Source organism: Meleagris gallopavo, chromosome 5 (genome assembly GCF_905368555.1).
Source record: "Meleagris gallopavo chromosome 5, MGAL_WU_HG_1.1, whole genome shotgun sequence".
Taxonomy (NCBI): domain Eukaryota; kingdom Metazoa; phylum Chordata; class Aves; order Galliformes; family Phasianidae; genus Meleagris; species Meleagris gallopavo.
Genome location: NC_139408.1, coordinates 16199772 through 16213742, shown reverse-complemented (window position 1 = coordinate 16213742; position 13971 = coordinate 16199772). Strand labels below are relative to the sequence as shown.

At 39.3% G+C, this 13971-nt stretch overlaps 1 protein-coding gene across 1 annotated transcript; it reads left to right on the top strand.

The window, feature by feature from the left end:
* Positions 1–695: 695 nt before the first annotated feature.
* On the top strand, positions 696–13641 carry LOC100549671 (acyl-CoA (8-3)-desaturase-like). The gene is made up of 12 exons (XM_003206339.5): positions 696–1288; positions 3672–3782; positions 4360–4557; positions 5297–5398; positions 5563–5691; positions 7497–7554; positions 7986–8062; positions 9084–9181; positions 9686–9782; positions 10102–10181; positions 10383–10508; positions 10605–13641. Exons 1-12 carry the CDS (start codon positions 1070–1072, stop codon positions 10654–10656), a joined length of 1347 nt encoding a protein of 448 aa, XP_003206387.3. The 5' UTR covers positions 696–1069; the 3' UTR covers positions 10657–13641.
* Positions 13642–13971: the final 330 nt, after the last annotated feature.

The window sequence follows — 13971 nt, the reverse complement described above, 5'->3', positions numbered from 1 at the left end:
ATACAAACAGAAGTTTGGTGTAAAGGGGAAAGCTCATAATTCAGGACTTAATTCAATGTTGTCTTATAAAGGGATAAGATGAAAATCTGATGAGGCAGACTATGCCAGATCTGCATATTGCTTCTACCTTCCTCAAAAGCACCCACGGATGGTAATTTCAGATTAAAAAATACCAGAGTTGAAAGATGGCAGTGTTTCATACGTTATAGGCTTTGTTTTTTCTGGGTCAGGCACAAAAATGATGTGACTCAATAGGAAAGAATTTGAGATATATCATGCAGAGATTGCAGACCTCGGAGCATTCTGCTGTTTTCACTCTGTTAGTGTAGACATAAGCTCCATGCTTTGTTAGCAGGAATTACAATTGAATGAGATATGCTAGCAAACATATTTATGGGCAACTTTTGGCTCACTGCACAGGCTGCCTAACAGTTTTTTATTTTGATTCTGTTTGACATTATGGAGATATATTGTATGGTAAATGTGGGATTAATTACATACTCAAGCATTATGGAATGCTAAAAGTGCTGCAGTTTTCTAAAATTATCACAGAATATTACCTGTAGAAGAGCCAACACACTTCCACAGATTTCTCTTCTGGCTAAGATCCATATTCATTCAAATATGGAAACTGGCTAACAGCTTACTTTATCCATTTCCTAATGCTCTACCAAGAAGGTCACTTAATATATTGTTCTTTCATCATATTGCCATCTGATTTGATTGAATAGCAGATTCTAAGTTATCTTCCTAAATCTTTCAGTGTATGTATATTTGTATCCAGTGAAGTAGCCTACAGGTCTCTTGAGTAATCAGGCCTTCCAGTGGCAACTCAGAAAGGACAAGAAGAAACAGGGCATTTATTCACGGGTGTGTCGAAGAGTCTGGTGTGAATGTGGAAGAGGAGGGTGTGTTTGTGTGAAGGGAGTCAACCAGCCCTAGAAGTACAGGGTGTGGTTGGGACTGAGACTGTATAACGGGTAAGCTGACATGGTTCATCTGTCCGAACACAGCACGGCAAGGCTGAGATGAGTGAATCTCAGTGCTGAATGTACATCCAGAAGTGCAGATGGCTCCACAGACTGGCTCCACAGAAAAGGAAAGGAAACCTGTTTCAACCTTTCTACAGCTTTTCACTTGGGAAGAGATCAGAATCCGCAACGGCCGTGGTCCAAGTAAGGAGCAGTGGCTGGTGATTGACAGGAATGTTTACGATGTCAGCAATTTTTCTGGACGGCACCCTGGAGGCAGCCGGGTTATTGGCCACTATGCCGGACAAGATGCAACGGTAAGATCTAGGGATGGAGTGGAGGAATGTGGTTCCAGTGCCAGGACAGGAGGACATGGTTGGACTCCAGTGGAGAACACTTGTAATGGTTGGCACCATGCTCAGTCAGATAAAGCTGGGTTGGATGGGGCTCTGGGCAGCATGATCTGGCGGGTGGCAACCAGCTCACAGCAAGAGTTGGAGCTCAGTGATCTTTGAGGTTCCTTCCAACTGAAGCCATTCTGTGATTCTACGATAAGGTAGTGGATGTATCTGTGCTGCTTGTAAAAGTACCTTTCAGGTTACCCTCAGATCAGTTACCTGCTATGTAAATTATAAAGCTCTGTTCAGGTTCATTACATTAAAACATAAACGGTGCACATGCATACAGGCTGTCTTCCAATATCTGCAAAGTCTTTCTGTTGCAGTAGAGTGAAAGGGAAGAGATTGGGAAGTGGTATACTCAGTGCATACAGCTGTTTTAGTGTCTGAACGCTTCCAGATGTGATAGAAGCCAAGGATAATCAAAAATAGAACAAGGAGATGAATAAGGAGAGGTAACGTTCAGAGATAAAGAGGAATTAATTCTGGGGCCAGTGGAGCAAGAAAAGTCAGTAACCAAGGGAAGGACCCTATTTTGAATGAGTGATGGAAAAGAAGGTCTTGAACAAAAATTCTATTCCAAAGTAGAGGTAAGAAGAATAAAATACAAGAAAAACAATTGAGAAATCAACAGAATCACATTTGGCAGCAGAAGATGAGGAAACTTTCTACAAATAGTCCATCTAAAAGTAGATCTTCTAGAGACACTTGCAAAAATCTTTGATGTAGAGGATCTCACTGAGTTGTTAACTGTTGAAAGAGATAATAATTTTTAAGCAGATTTCATAGATTATTTATTAAGAGTTGATATTGAATTTCTGAACTCTCAGAAGCAAGACCAGGATTACAACATAAACGTGTGGTGAAGGGACCCAAATTTAATTCTTGTCATGACAGATTTTCTGGCTTCGAGAAAGTAGATTGTTCTTTCTGTTCCTCAGTTTGTGTTCTCAAGCGAAGGAAAAAACCCTTTTGGATCTCCTTTATTCTATTCTCAAACCTAAAGAATTTGCCTGAAGTCCAAGACTTTTTCCAAGCACTCTTGACCAGCCTAGGGCTCATTTTAAAGATATGGTGAGAACTGTCTTCCTCTGTATGCAATACTTTGCAAATATAAACAACACTCTTTGCAGAATGTTACAATCCTGTCAAGTTTTGGAAGTAAGGTCCTTTGCATGTGATAGTCCTTTAAGGCAATCTGTTGTAAGGTAGTAAAGTAAGGTAGGAGCAGAGAGAACACAGACTCATAACAGAAAGATTTCCCCAGACCACTGGATCTAGGCAGAATTTCTGATTATTCCCTGTGACAAAGGGCCACGAGATGTCTGCAGAAATCTCATCTATTCAAAACATCACTTTTCTCTGACGTGAGTAAAGTGCTCAAAGATGGGCCTTTTCTGAAGTCAGACTCAAGAGGAATGCCAAATTGCATATGGAAAGTCCTCTTCTTGTCTGGAAGTGTGCAGAAATTTTTGTGTCATGACTAAAAGATTACCTCAGTTTATTGCAGAGAGAAAATTTGCATGGATGTGACTGGTCAGACACTGAGGGTTTTGTAATACTGACTCCTTCTGGAAGATAAAGGAGTAAGGTCAGCATCTTCACCTTCCCTCTGGGAATCCACCGAGGAGATAAGCTGAAGAAGAGCTGTGATTTATCTGGGGCTTTCTGTTTCCTTTATCCCACAGTTTATATTTCCTTTTGAAACTAGTACTATGAATGGTTCTTAAACAAATATGTTTGTGTCACTTGTGTTACTCAGTTGCCCAAAATGTCAATTACTCTAAAAACAAGCAACTGTAAAAGAAAGCTAGATAGCCCTGTATATATATATTTCCATTGATACTACAATGATAAAGGCAGGGTTTTAACAACATCATTGTATTTTCCTAAGTGTGGCAAAGAGACACCTCACTGATGTGTTTTCCTACTCCTGGGTCCCAGCCACAGGGCAGGGCTGCTGGCTGAAGCCTCGAAGGATGGTGTTGAAAGAGACAGATGAAAGAGAATGTTTCCCTCTGCAAATAGTTTTTCATCAAACACTTTCATACTCATTACCAGCCTCACCCAGATACTTATATGACATCTAGTTTCTTGAAACTTCTCCAGCTTCCTTGGGCCTAGCTCCAGCTGATGGCAAAGCACTACAGGAACAACTGAAGGAACAGAGCTCTGAAGGTCTTTGGGAAAGAAAAGGAATCAGGATTATGCATTATACCAACGATATGGAAAAAGTAGACTTGGCATCTGGTATTTAGCAGTATACCTTTCTTACCCCATTTGTCTGTGTATTGATTTGTAGGATGCCTTTGTAGCATTTCACAGTGATAAGGCTCTGGTGAAGAAATACTTGAAGTCTCTGCTGATCGGGGAACTGGCACCAGATCAGCCCAGCTTTGAGACCAACAAAAAGGTGAGTGTCCTAAAAACTAATTGTGAAATGGCTTGGGATTCTGCATGGGAGGAGAAATACAAAAGAGTGGTAGATATAATTTCTGGGACAGTATAATTGACATTGTGCCCGAGGCTGGGCGTGGAGGTAGCTGCCATAGTCATGCATGGAAACACAAAGCACTGTCCCAAAAAAGCTAGATCCATACCTGAGTGTAAGGAATGGGCTCCAGAGTACCAGTATCTGATCAGTTCTTCCCATTGTGATGTCTCACTGACACAGCCTGTCAGCAACTTGTTTCGAGTGTCAAAGCAAAGCTGAAATCTATTGATCTTGTGCTCATTCTTGTGAAGGAACCCCACTGAGGAAGTATCTCCACTGACTTAGAGTCATGGAATTGTCTGAGTTGAAAGAAACCCTTAAAGGCCATCTGGTCCAACATTCCCTGCAATGAGCAGTGACACCTACAGCTAGATCAGGATGCTCAGTGCCCCATCCAGCATGAACTTGAATGTCTCCATGGCCGCTCCAGGATTCCTGGATCTGCTGTATTGTATTTTCAAAGTATCTAGCACATTAATACTTCTTTTACCCACAGAAATCACTTTTAGAAGACTTCCGTGAGCTGCGCTGCACTGTTGAGAAGATGGGACTTCTGAATCCAGATTCCACTTTTTTCTCCCTGATTTTCCTTCACCTCCTGGTACTGGATGCTGCATCCTGGCTGACAGTCTGGTACTTCGGGATATCATTAGTGCCCTTCATTGTTGGCATGGCATTCTTCACTGTTGCTCAGGTAAACCACTGACAACAATTCAATGGTGTGGACATGTTTGTTTCATCCCAGTGGAGAGGATCAATGAAATGTTCATCTTCCAGTCACTGACTTACTATGTCCTCTTAGATCTAATAAGCTGGTTGAAGACAACAAGCAGTTTTCATTGCTTTCAGCAAGCCTAGGTTTGCTGACAACCTTTTCACTCTGAATGGTGTGGTGTTGTGAGGTTAAGTAGGCAGCTTTATAAGATCTAATAAGATATAAGATCTAATCACTCACCCCGACTGAAGAGGGAATATCTCATTCTCAATTCCATTTCTGGTTCCAAGTTCTGTTTACTGTCTGATGGCTCTGATGTTTGGTCCATCATGCGCCAACTCCACTTACTAATTCAGAACAGTTTTCTGCTGTGAAGTGCAACGAAGCTCTGGATTTGGAAATTATTACACTTTCTAGATGTTTACTTGGAAATTATATATATTTTTGATGGGAACAAGAGACTCGTATGCTCTAAAAGTCAAACTCATTGTAATGATTTTTTGCTCAGCAACAAAATCAATATCTGGCATTGAGCATCTTTAATAGGCAGTGGTCTGAAAGGAAGTTCTCAGCACTGAGCAGATAGGACTGCATGTAGTCCTTCTTCCCCAGATCAGAGGGAGATGATCTCATGCTATGGTGCTAAGAAGACTCCCAGGAGCAAATTAGTACAACACTGCTATGATTCTGAATCCCTGGCGATTCTTTTGTCTTCTAGATCCAGATGGGCTGGTTCCAACATGATCTGGGGCACTGCTCTGTCTTTAGGAAGCCTAAATGGAACCATCTGCTGCAGATCATTGTGATAAATACCCTGAAGGTAATTGCCTTACCGTGGCCTAATCTGGACTAAATAATGAATGGGAGTGACATTCACGTAGCATTACCTGTGAGGAAAATATAGTGCGATTGTCAATGATATTGACAATAATGATTAGTGATAGATTTCTAATTTGAATCCCCAGTATTTGGCTTTTTCTGTAGGGTTTACCTGCCAGCTGGTGGAATCATCTGCACAATCAGCACCATGCCAAACCCAACTGCTTCCGCAAAGACCCTGATCTCAACATGCACCCTCTCCTGTTCAGCTTGGGAAAGACACTCTCTGTAGAGGTGGGTATGGATCTAGAGGACCTTTGGCAAAAAAGATAGAACTGAAGTATAATAACCTGAATTATGGCTTTCTGCCTATACTTGTAATAATAACTTGAAAAATGGGGAAATGGTTTCAAACTAAAAGAGGAAAAATTTAGATTGGATATAAGGAAGAAGTTTTATTACAATAATGGTAGTGAGGCACTGGAACAGGTTGCCCAGAAAGGTGGTGGATGCCTCATCCCTGGAGACCTCCAAGGTCAGGCTGGACAGGGATCCAAGCACCCTGATTTAGCTATAGGTGTCGCTGTTCCTTGCAGGGGAGTTGGACTAGATAGCTTTCATGAGTCCTTTCCAAATCAAACAATTCTATGATTCTATAATTTCCAAAGTGTTAGATGGTCTGAGAGTCTCACAGTCAGATTGCTCTGACTCCCACGCTCCCAGGAGGAGATCCTTGCTGGATGCATTCGCACTAAGGTTCAAGTTCAAGATATCTTATTTAAGTACCAACCTGGGGCCTGATTATCATGATGCTTAGGCAGCAAACTCTTAAAATCAGTAGTTAAGTTCTCTGTGTTGCTAGAAGAGCAGGGTAAGTACCTCGAAGGCCTTCCAAGCAATGAGTCAGTCCACTTGATTAGTGTTAGATGATTTTAGTGATATTGTAGATATTGAGTCAGATGTTCCCTCTGGGTCCTTTTGGTTGTAGGACCTGCTTGGCATCTAAATCCTTCAGCACCAGCAGCTATGCACAAAACACAAGCATATAAATTAATTCTTAATCCCCTTTTTTTTTTTCTTTTTTTAATCTCATAAAAATAAATCCATGAACACAGCTCCCCCTCTTTCCCAGGATTTCTGATATCAGGGTAGGTAAGATCTCCTGCCTTTTCTTTCATCAGCAATTCTGTTTACTCATGGAATGAAGAAATGACCTCTTGCTTAGATAAGCATTCTCTTTAAATAATGCGTCACTCTCCATTAGAGGGTAATAAGCAGTGAAATCTTTACAATGAATGTGGAAAATTCCAGCTCTGCTGTCTCAGGAAGACTCCTGGGAAGAGAGTTTATACAAAGTATTTATTAATAGAAAACTGTTAGCTGCAACATGAGAGAATCTAGTCTCATAGCATTAACTTGAGCGTGCACTACCTAGAGTAAGGTGTCTGTTCCTGTGCTAGATTGGTTTGGATGGAAAAAAAGTGCAGGAAACTAGTTCTCATCTCTTCCAACTTTTAACAGAAATGAGTCAGGTGCCCTGTGGATGGGCAGAAAGCATTTCAGTGTTTTCATTTTGTTGGATGTCTTCAGCCCATATCCCATCTGATACAGAAATTTAGGTGCAATTTTCTCAGCAAATACATCCTGCATTCATCACCCACTGTTTCCTGTCTCAGTTTTCACATGAATAACCTCTTCCTCCCCAAGCACAGATGATTTAAGCACTCTGTGGTAAATGTCTGAACATGATTATACTGAATCTCATTGCTATCATTGGAATCTTCCCCTGCAAAATTCAAATGCCTTTTGAGTATTTTTGTTATTTTTGTGTATTTTTGTACCCTATTATAAGTTTTGGAACTCTCCCTAGAAATTGTTGTGTTCTGACATCAGTACATATTGATATCTTGATATAGAGGCTCAAATGAGATGTTTCTTTTCACTTCTTTGGACCTTCAGTGCCTGCTTTTCAAAAGAAAGGCTGGATTAAAGAGATTTAATAGGTAGTTCTTGATGAGTTCATTAGATAACAATAAGCATTTATGAAGGATCTCAGTTCTCCAACTAGGTCATTACAGTGTTCTTTCTTTTTTTTTCAGCTTGGAAAAAAGAAGAAGAAGTTCATGCCTTACAATTATCAGCATAAGTATTTCAGCTGTGAGTATCTCCGCTTTCCTATAATGCTGTAGGAACATCGCCCCAGAACACCAACTTCATCTCCTTCCCAAAGTAATAGATTTAAAGATTTGCCCATTGAAATCACAGCTTCAGAGACAATCACAATACTAGGGAGATCCTAAAATCTCTAAAATTAAGGACATTTCTTCACGTGAGGAGGAACTTCCCCTGACTACGTGATGGTTGGTACAACATAAGTGTTATTCAGGTGTAAGGGATGGGAAAGAAAAATAAATGGGAAAGAAATGAAGAAGTGAAGGATGCTGAAATGAAATGAACAGGTTATGTGGGCATATGAAATGCAAATGGAAACCAGCAAGTTTTCCTCTCACTGCAGAGGAGAATATTTCTGAAAGATTTATATTGCAGTGAAGTTATAAACATTTCTCTGTTTTCATTCTTTCCTGCAGTATTGGCCCCACTTGCACTTGTACCCTTCTTCCAACTGTCCATATTCTACTTTGCAATCAGGAAGAAAAAGTGGTTGGTAAGCACCGATTGCACTGTCCAGAAATCTTTCAAAACTGTAACCACTTGTACTGTCTGTGGTTGGGTTGGAGTTAATTTTCCTCATGTCAGCTCATATAGTGCTGTTTTAGATTCGTGATTAAACCAGTGCTGTCACCACACTAATGTTTTAGCTATGGCTAAACAGCTTCTGTGCAGCATCAAGACCTCTGTTTCTCACTCTGCCTTCTGTCAGTGATTAGTGCAAGAGTGTGAGAGGAGGGGACGCAACCAGGCAGATGACCCAAACTAACCAAAGAGCTATTCATGCCATAAAATGTCATGCTCAGCAATAAAAAGGGAAAAGAAGAGATTTAGGGAGATTAGTCATCTTTTGCTTGGGAATTGGCTGGACATCAGTTTACATCAACCTGTGGGAGGAGGTGAGTGATTGCTTTTGCATCTCTTGCTTCATTGTGTATTTTTTTTTCGTCTTCCATGTCCAGTTATTAAGTAGTTTATATCTTGACCCACAAAATTTCTTGCTTTTACTCTTCCTTTCCTCTTCTCCCATCTCCCAGGGATGGAGAAGTGAGCGAGGAGCTGTGTAGTGCTTAGCTGCCTACTAAGGTTGATCCCTAACACTTCCAGGTAGCTATTTCAACCAAGGTGACTATGATGTTTGGGATAAAAAAGGTTTTTTTTCAGGCTGCTGCAGTAGGAATGCTTATCTCAACAAGTCCAGAGTGAATTTGTCAGGAGATGACTTTTAACGTCACAGCAGGTAGATAAAAGCTAACAGAAAAGTATGGGACCTAGACAGAGTGGGATTACATATTTTTTCCCGGTGTTTAGTTAATGATTTTAAAGTTAGTGCTCTGAGAATATTTCAGGGATTCACTCAGTAGGCTGAGTGATTGCATGGAGCTCACACTTGATAAGTAAGAGATCATAGGAAGAACATCTATTATGTTGAAATAATGTGAAGAAGAGAAAATGAGGGATATCTTCAATAAAGGCATCATTATCTTCTTCTTTTTCTTTTTTTTTTTTTTAAACAGGAACTGTTATTGGTGGTGTTTTACAACATCCGAGTCTGCCTTATGTATATTCCTTTAATGGGATTTAACAATTTTATGGTGTACTACTGGATGTCCAGGTAACACACGGCATACTCAAAGTCCCCATGACTAATACTGGTAAACAATATCGAGTGTCAATGGAAATAAATAAAAAAGTCGTACTACTCATACTAGTCAGACTTTACAAAATTAAAGTTTGCTCATAAATAAATAGTGAGCCAAGAAAATCTTTATAAGTTAGGGGTGGGAGGCTGCTCAAGGACCCCTGCAATGACAGATTTCATGGCTCAAAAGAAAGATAGGAGGCAATTCCTCCAAAATTTAAGAGGCAAAGGAATGGAATAGAAAATCCTGAATTTTACATGTGTGCTCTGTAAGATAGACAAGTCTTACAAGAGACTGGGTAGATAGATATGTTAAGACTATTACTTTTTTGAGTCCTGGTAACTGCTGCTGAAAAGCTCTCGGCCCTTATTCCCTGCACAGCCCTTCTTTTGTGTCAGATGTCAAAATGTCTGTTTTAATGGCAAGTTTGGATGGAATTAGATACATTAAATGTGTTTCAATGTTTATCTGTTCAGATACCTAGAGAGTACATGGTTTATTTGGGTCACGCAGATGAACCACATTCCAATGCACATTGATTATGACAAGAACAAAGACTGGGTATCTACTCAGGTGAGAATCCTCTTTCTTCTGGAAGCCATGGGCCTGCAGTTCTCAGTTATAGAGCATGATCCTATTGTCCCATAGTATCAATCAGGCCTGTGTGCACATCAGTGAAAAAACCATTCTTCCTGTGGCAAAATCTAGCCAAATTAACCTATATTCCAAGAATTCATTTCAAACTAGACTTTGTTTAATTCTTCAGGTCAATGAAGCAATAATCTCTGACACTAAAAGTTGTCTTTTATCATAGACAAAGGTGATTGCTAAGGTGTAATTATCTAGACTTCCAGAAAAATAAAATCTAAATCATTGTCTTTTTTCCTCCCAGCTCCATGCAACATGTAATGTGAACCAATCTTTGTTCAATGACTGGTTCACCGGGCACTTGAACTTCCAAATTGAGCACCAGTGAGTATGACTATGGGGAGAAGTGTGATAATAATGGGCACTTAAAAGTGAGAAAGGCTGTGTTGTCTCAAATAAAACTACATTCATCAGAAAATCTTTTGCTCTCATTCTGGGAGATGATTGAGAAATAATTTGAACAATGGGTACAGGGCATTTTGCAAGCCAAGCCTTTCAATAACTGTATGTCATTGAATTCTGCAGCCTTTTTCCCACGATGCCTCGACACAACTACTGGAAAGCAGCTCCTTTGGTGAAAGCCCTTTGTGATAAGCACGGCATTGAGTATAAAAGCAAGACTTTACTCAGAGCTTTTGTAGATATTTTGAAGTAAGTATCAATTAAGATATGTAGAAGCACTCTTTCTGTAATGGAAGCTGAATAGTGTCTCCTCATAAATGATGTTTTAATTTTCTGTTCTTGCAGCTCACTGAAAGAGTCAGGGGAACACTGGCTTGAAGCCTATCTGCATGGATAGATGCTGGCAGCTCTTGAAGGGTTCTTCTTCACCAGACAACTGCTGCAAAGAGTCAGCACAAATCAACAGAGTGTTTATGGCTTCTGACATAGAAACTTGGGAACTGGGTGAAGCTAATTGCAGTGAAAATAATGGGTGGGGAAGTGGATTAAAGATATATTTTTTTCATTGTTCTGAACCACGATATCTTTTGCTGCTCTCAAACTCAGTATTCAGAGCCATGACAAACTGGGCCTTTAAATTAGGGAGTCGTAGCCCTTGAATCAGCTGGATCAATTTACTGTGTAGGTGGGGCTTAAAACACCTCAGCTCCTTTATTATGGGAAAAGTTTAAACTGCAATTCTTAGCATTTTTTGTTTAATGGCTCAGTGAAAATGGAATTAGATAAAGCAAACTGCAGGAAGTCAGAACACATTAGGATGGGAGGACCTTCATGGGATATTCCAAGATTGGTAAGTATGCAAAGAACAAGATGGCCTGCAGTATGTTGTTGTCTCTAGTGATCGTATGTACACCGCTTTCTCTTACTAGTTAACTGAAGTGTTATAACTTGTGCTGTTCGTGAAATGCATGGGGAAGTAGATAACTGGATGCTCCATTTTACTTCTCTAAGACATAATTTGAATATGGTCCAAAAAGTCTGTATAGTATGTATAACTTATATGTATAAATATATATATTTAATTGTGTACTGTCTGATTAGCTTTCTGATTTGATGTGTTATGTGTCTTTGCTGATGTTAGACCAGTTTTAAAACTCTTAGCTTCAGTAGATCAACTTTGAATGAGCATTAGAAATGTAGGCATCGGGAGTGAGTCACAAGGGTTTATAGGGTTCTATTACTTTTATTGACTTTTACATGTATTATTTTCCCTCTAAATACCTACCAGTGATTTCAAGGACATATGAGTATTTACATACATGAGCCATGAGGTAACTAAGTACATTTGTGGCTCCATTCCTGTATCCTGAAAAAACAATTAAATCATACCTAATTCTGTAATTCCGTGCAGTCCTCTCTGGCCTTTACGAATTTTTTTCCTCCATTTCAGCATCCCAAAGAACTAACTCTTACAGGTTTTGTACCTTCAAGCTGTTTGGCCCCTCCAAGAAGGAGGGGAAGGACCTAGCCCCTCCATACTTAAGGTTCTGCAAAGCTGCTTCTAGTGGAAAGCGTGATGACTATAAGGCATAGTAGGTCTCCTTAGGAAGAGTATATGACCTCTGATTAATGTGGCTGATCTTGATTTAATTGTAACATTTTCTAATATGAATTATAACAAATTTAGTTGAGCCTTACTAGCAAAACCTGAATTGTATTGTATTCACCTAAATGTCCTAAAACTATGAATGTAGTCTGCAGTGCTGAGTATACGATTTGCCCATAAAAGCAAAGACCAAGTGGAAGAAAAGTGATTCTTTTCCTCTGCCATTCACACCCAGAACTCTATGCCCCCGGCTTTCAGTGGGCAAACCATTCAGGGGAGGAAAAAGGGGAAGACCTTAAAGAGAAATATTACTGTGGACAACCAGACGTATCTGCAACTCACTGATGATTAAATTACATGCATTACAAACTTCAGACAGCAGCAGTCCTCTTCCAAGTAACAAATATTATCAAATTCATAAGGTAAACATCCTAAGAAGAATTTTGGACTTAATTTTCTTCCTTGCTTTTTTTATTTTATTAATTATTCTGTTTTAAGAACGTTGGCTTTATTTATAACTTATGTGTGTATGTGCAGGGTCAGTAACATTGTTCTGGTTATTTCCCAATAATTGCTGATAGATATAATTGAAAAAGGTTATGATTAAAAAGTACTGTTGTTCAAAAACTACTTAGAATGTACTTTGAAAACCTTTTCTAACTACTACAATCTAAAATAATTCTGTGCTCCCAACTTAAAGGTCAGTTATCCACAACTATGTGCAGGAGTAGAAATATTTTTATAAGAAGTACTTAAGTGATAGTACTTTCTTAAGATGAATGCAGGTGTTTCATTACCTGCTCTATTGTTCTGGTGAAGGTAGTTCAGGTATTAAGGATTTTGGTGATGTATTTTTACTATTTTTTATTTTTTAATCAGTGGGACATGAAAGCTGTGGTGATTAGATCTTGATTTCTGCTGAAATTCCGTGAAGACAAGACTAACACAAAGTAGTTCTTCCTGATGTCCGCCTCATGAATCAATCTGATTCCTTGTTCCATTTAGCCAGCATTCTATTTGCTTGGCTGTAGTAATTTATTGAGTCAGTTTTTTGCAAACTCATTTAAATCAAGATGTTTTTGTCTCTTTAGCTGATCGAACAGCATGCTGCTCTATGTGAATATTGATTTATTTCTTTATCTGTTTCATAAAGGTTATTACGTCAATGAAACTGATTTACCTTTATCTTGTTCTAACACGGTTCACAAACTTCAAGGGTTTGGTGTAACCCTTGGTGAGAGGTTAGCAAGCCACTTTGGTTGGCATTAGAGTTCTTAGTAACTGTAGTGTTCCCTGAAAGACAACATGTATAATCAGGAATGCACAGAAGAAAGAAGGAAATCAGGGAAACAGTTTGCATAATATTACTTTCTTTAGGAGTTTATACTAAGAGTCTGTTAGTAGTGTTTTTTCTTCCGCAGGTACACCAAAATCATCAGCTTACCACAGGTATCAGAGGGTCCTTTCCCTCACAGGGTGGCACAAATGGCTACCCTGTTACACAGTCAACAAATACCAAGCTTCAGAAGTCCCTAACAGTAAAGAAGGCAGCAAGAACTGCAAAGAAAAAGAAATGTCATCAGTTGTTCAGAATTGAGTTCTGCTTGCGTGAATACAGCGTGTTGTGCAGAGTATGCGCTGTGCTTCCTATTAAACAGCAATCCGATGTCTATTCTCACAGGAATTCAAAGATCAATTTTATTTGAAAAAAAGGGAACTAAAAGCCTTGTTATTGTCCAGTTTGTCTACCAACTGTATTTGCACTCTCAAAATTAATTTGCCTTAATCTGGTCGTTGCATGTACATTTAAATTCATAGTTACTCAGCCTGTTGCTGAAGAAAAAGGCTTGTTTCAAGGCATGCCTTTCTGAATAACGAAAACTTCGGAGAGTACAGATACCTTAGAGACAAAAACATAGTCAAAAACCCTACACTCCTTCCAGCAAAGATTATTAAATTATTATTAAATTATTCCTGTGTAAGACTTGTTCACTAATTCCTCTCTTCTCCTCCCCAGTCTTGCAAAAAACTGTGGGTATTGTTCAGTGTTATTTCATAAATTCTTAAATAATTGACTGGAAGACAACTTCTTTATTGCTTGACATG

Bases quoted from the DNA above. Each gene is read 5' to 3' on its own strand.
- LOC100549671 (XM_003206339.5), top strand. From the start codon at position 1,070: ATGGCTCCACAGACTGGCTCCACAGAAAAGGAAAGGAAACCTGTTTCA. The intron at 3,783-4,359 runs GTGAGTGTCCTA...TTTTACCCACAG, and splicing joins GCTTTGAGACCAACAAAAAG to AAATCACTTTTAGAAGACTT. The intron at 9,182-9,685 runs GTAACACACGGC...TTATCTGTTCAG, and splicing joins GTGTACTACTGGATGTCCAG to ATACCTAGAGAGTACATGGT.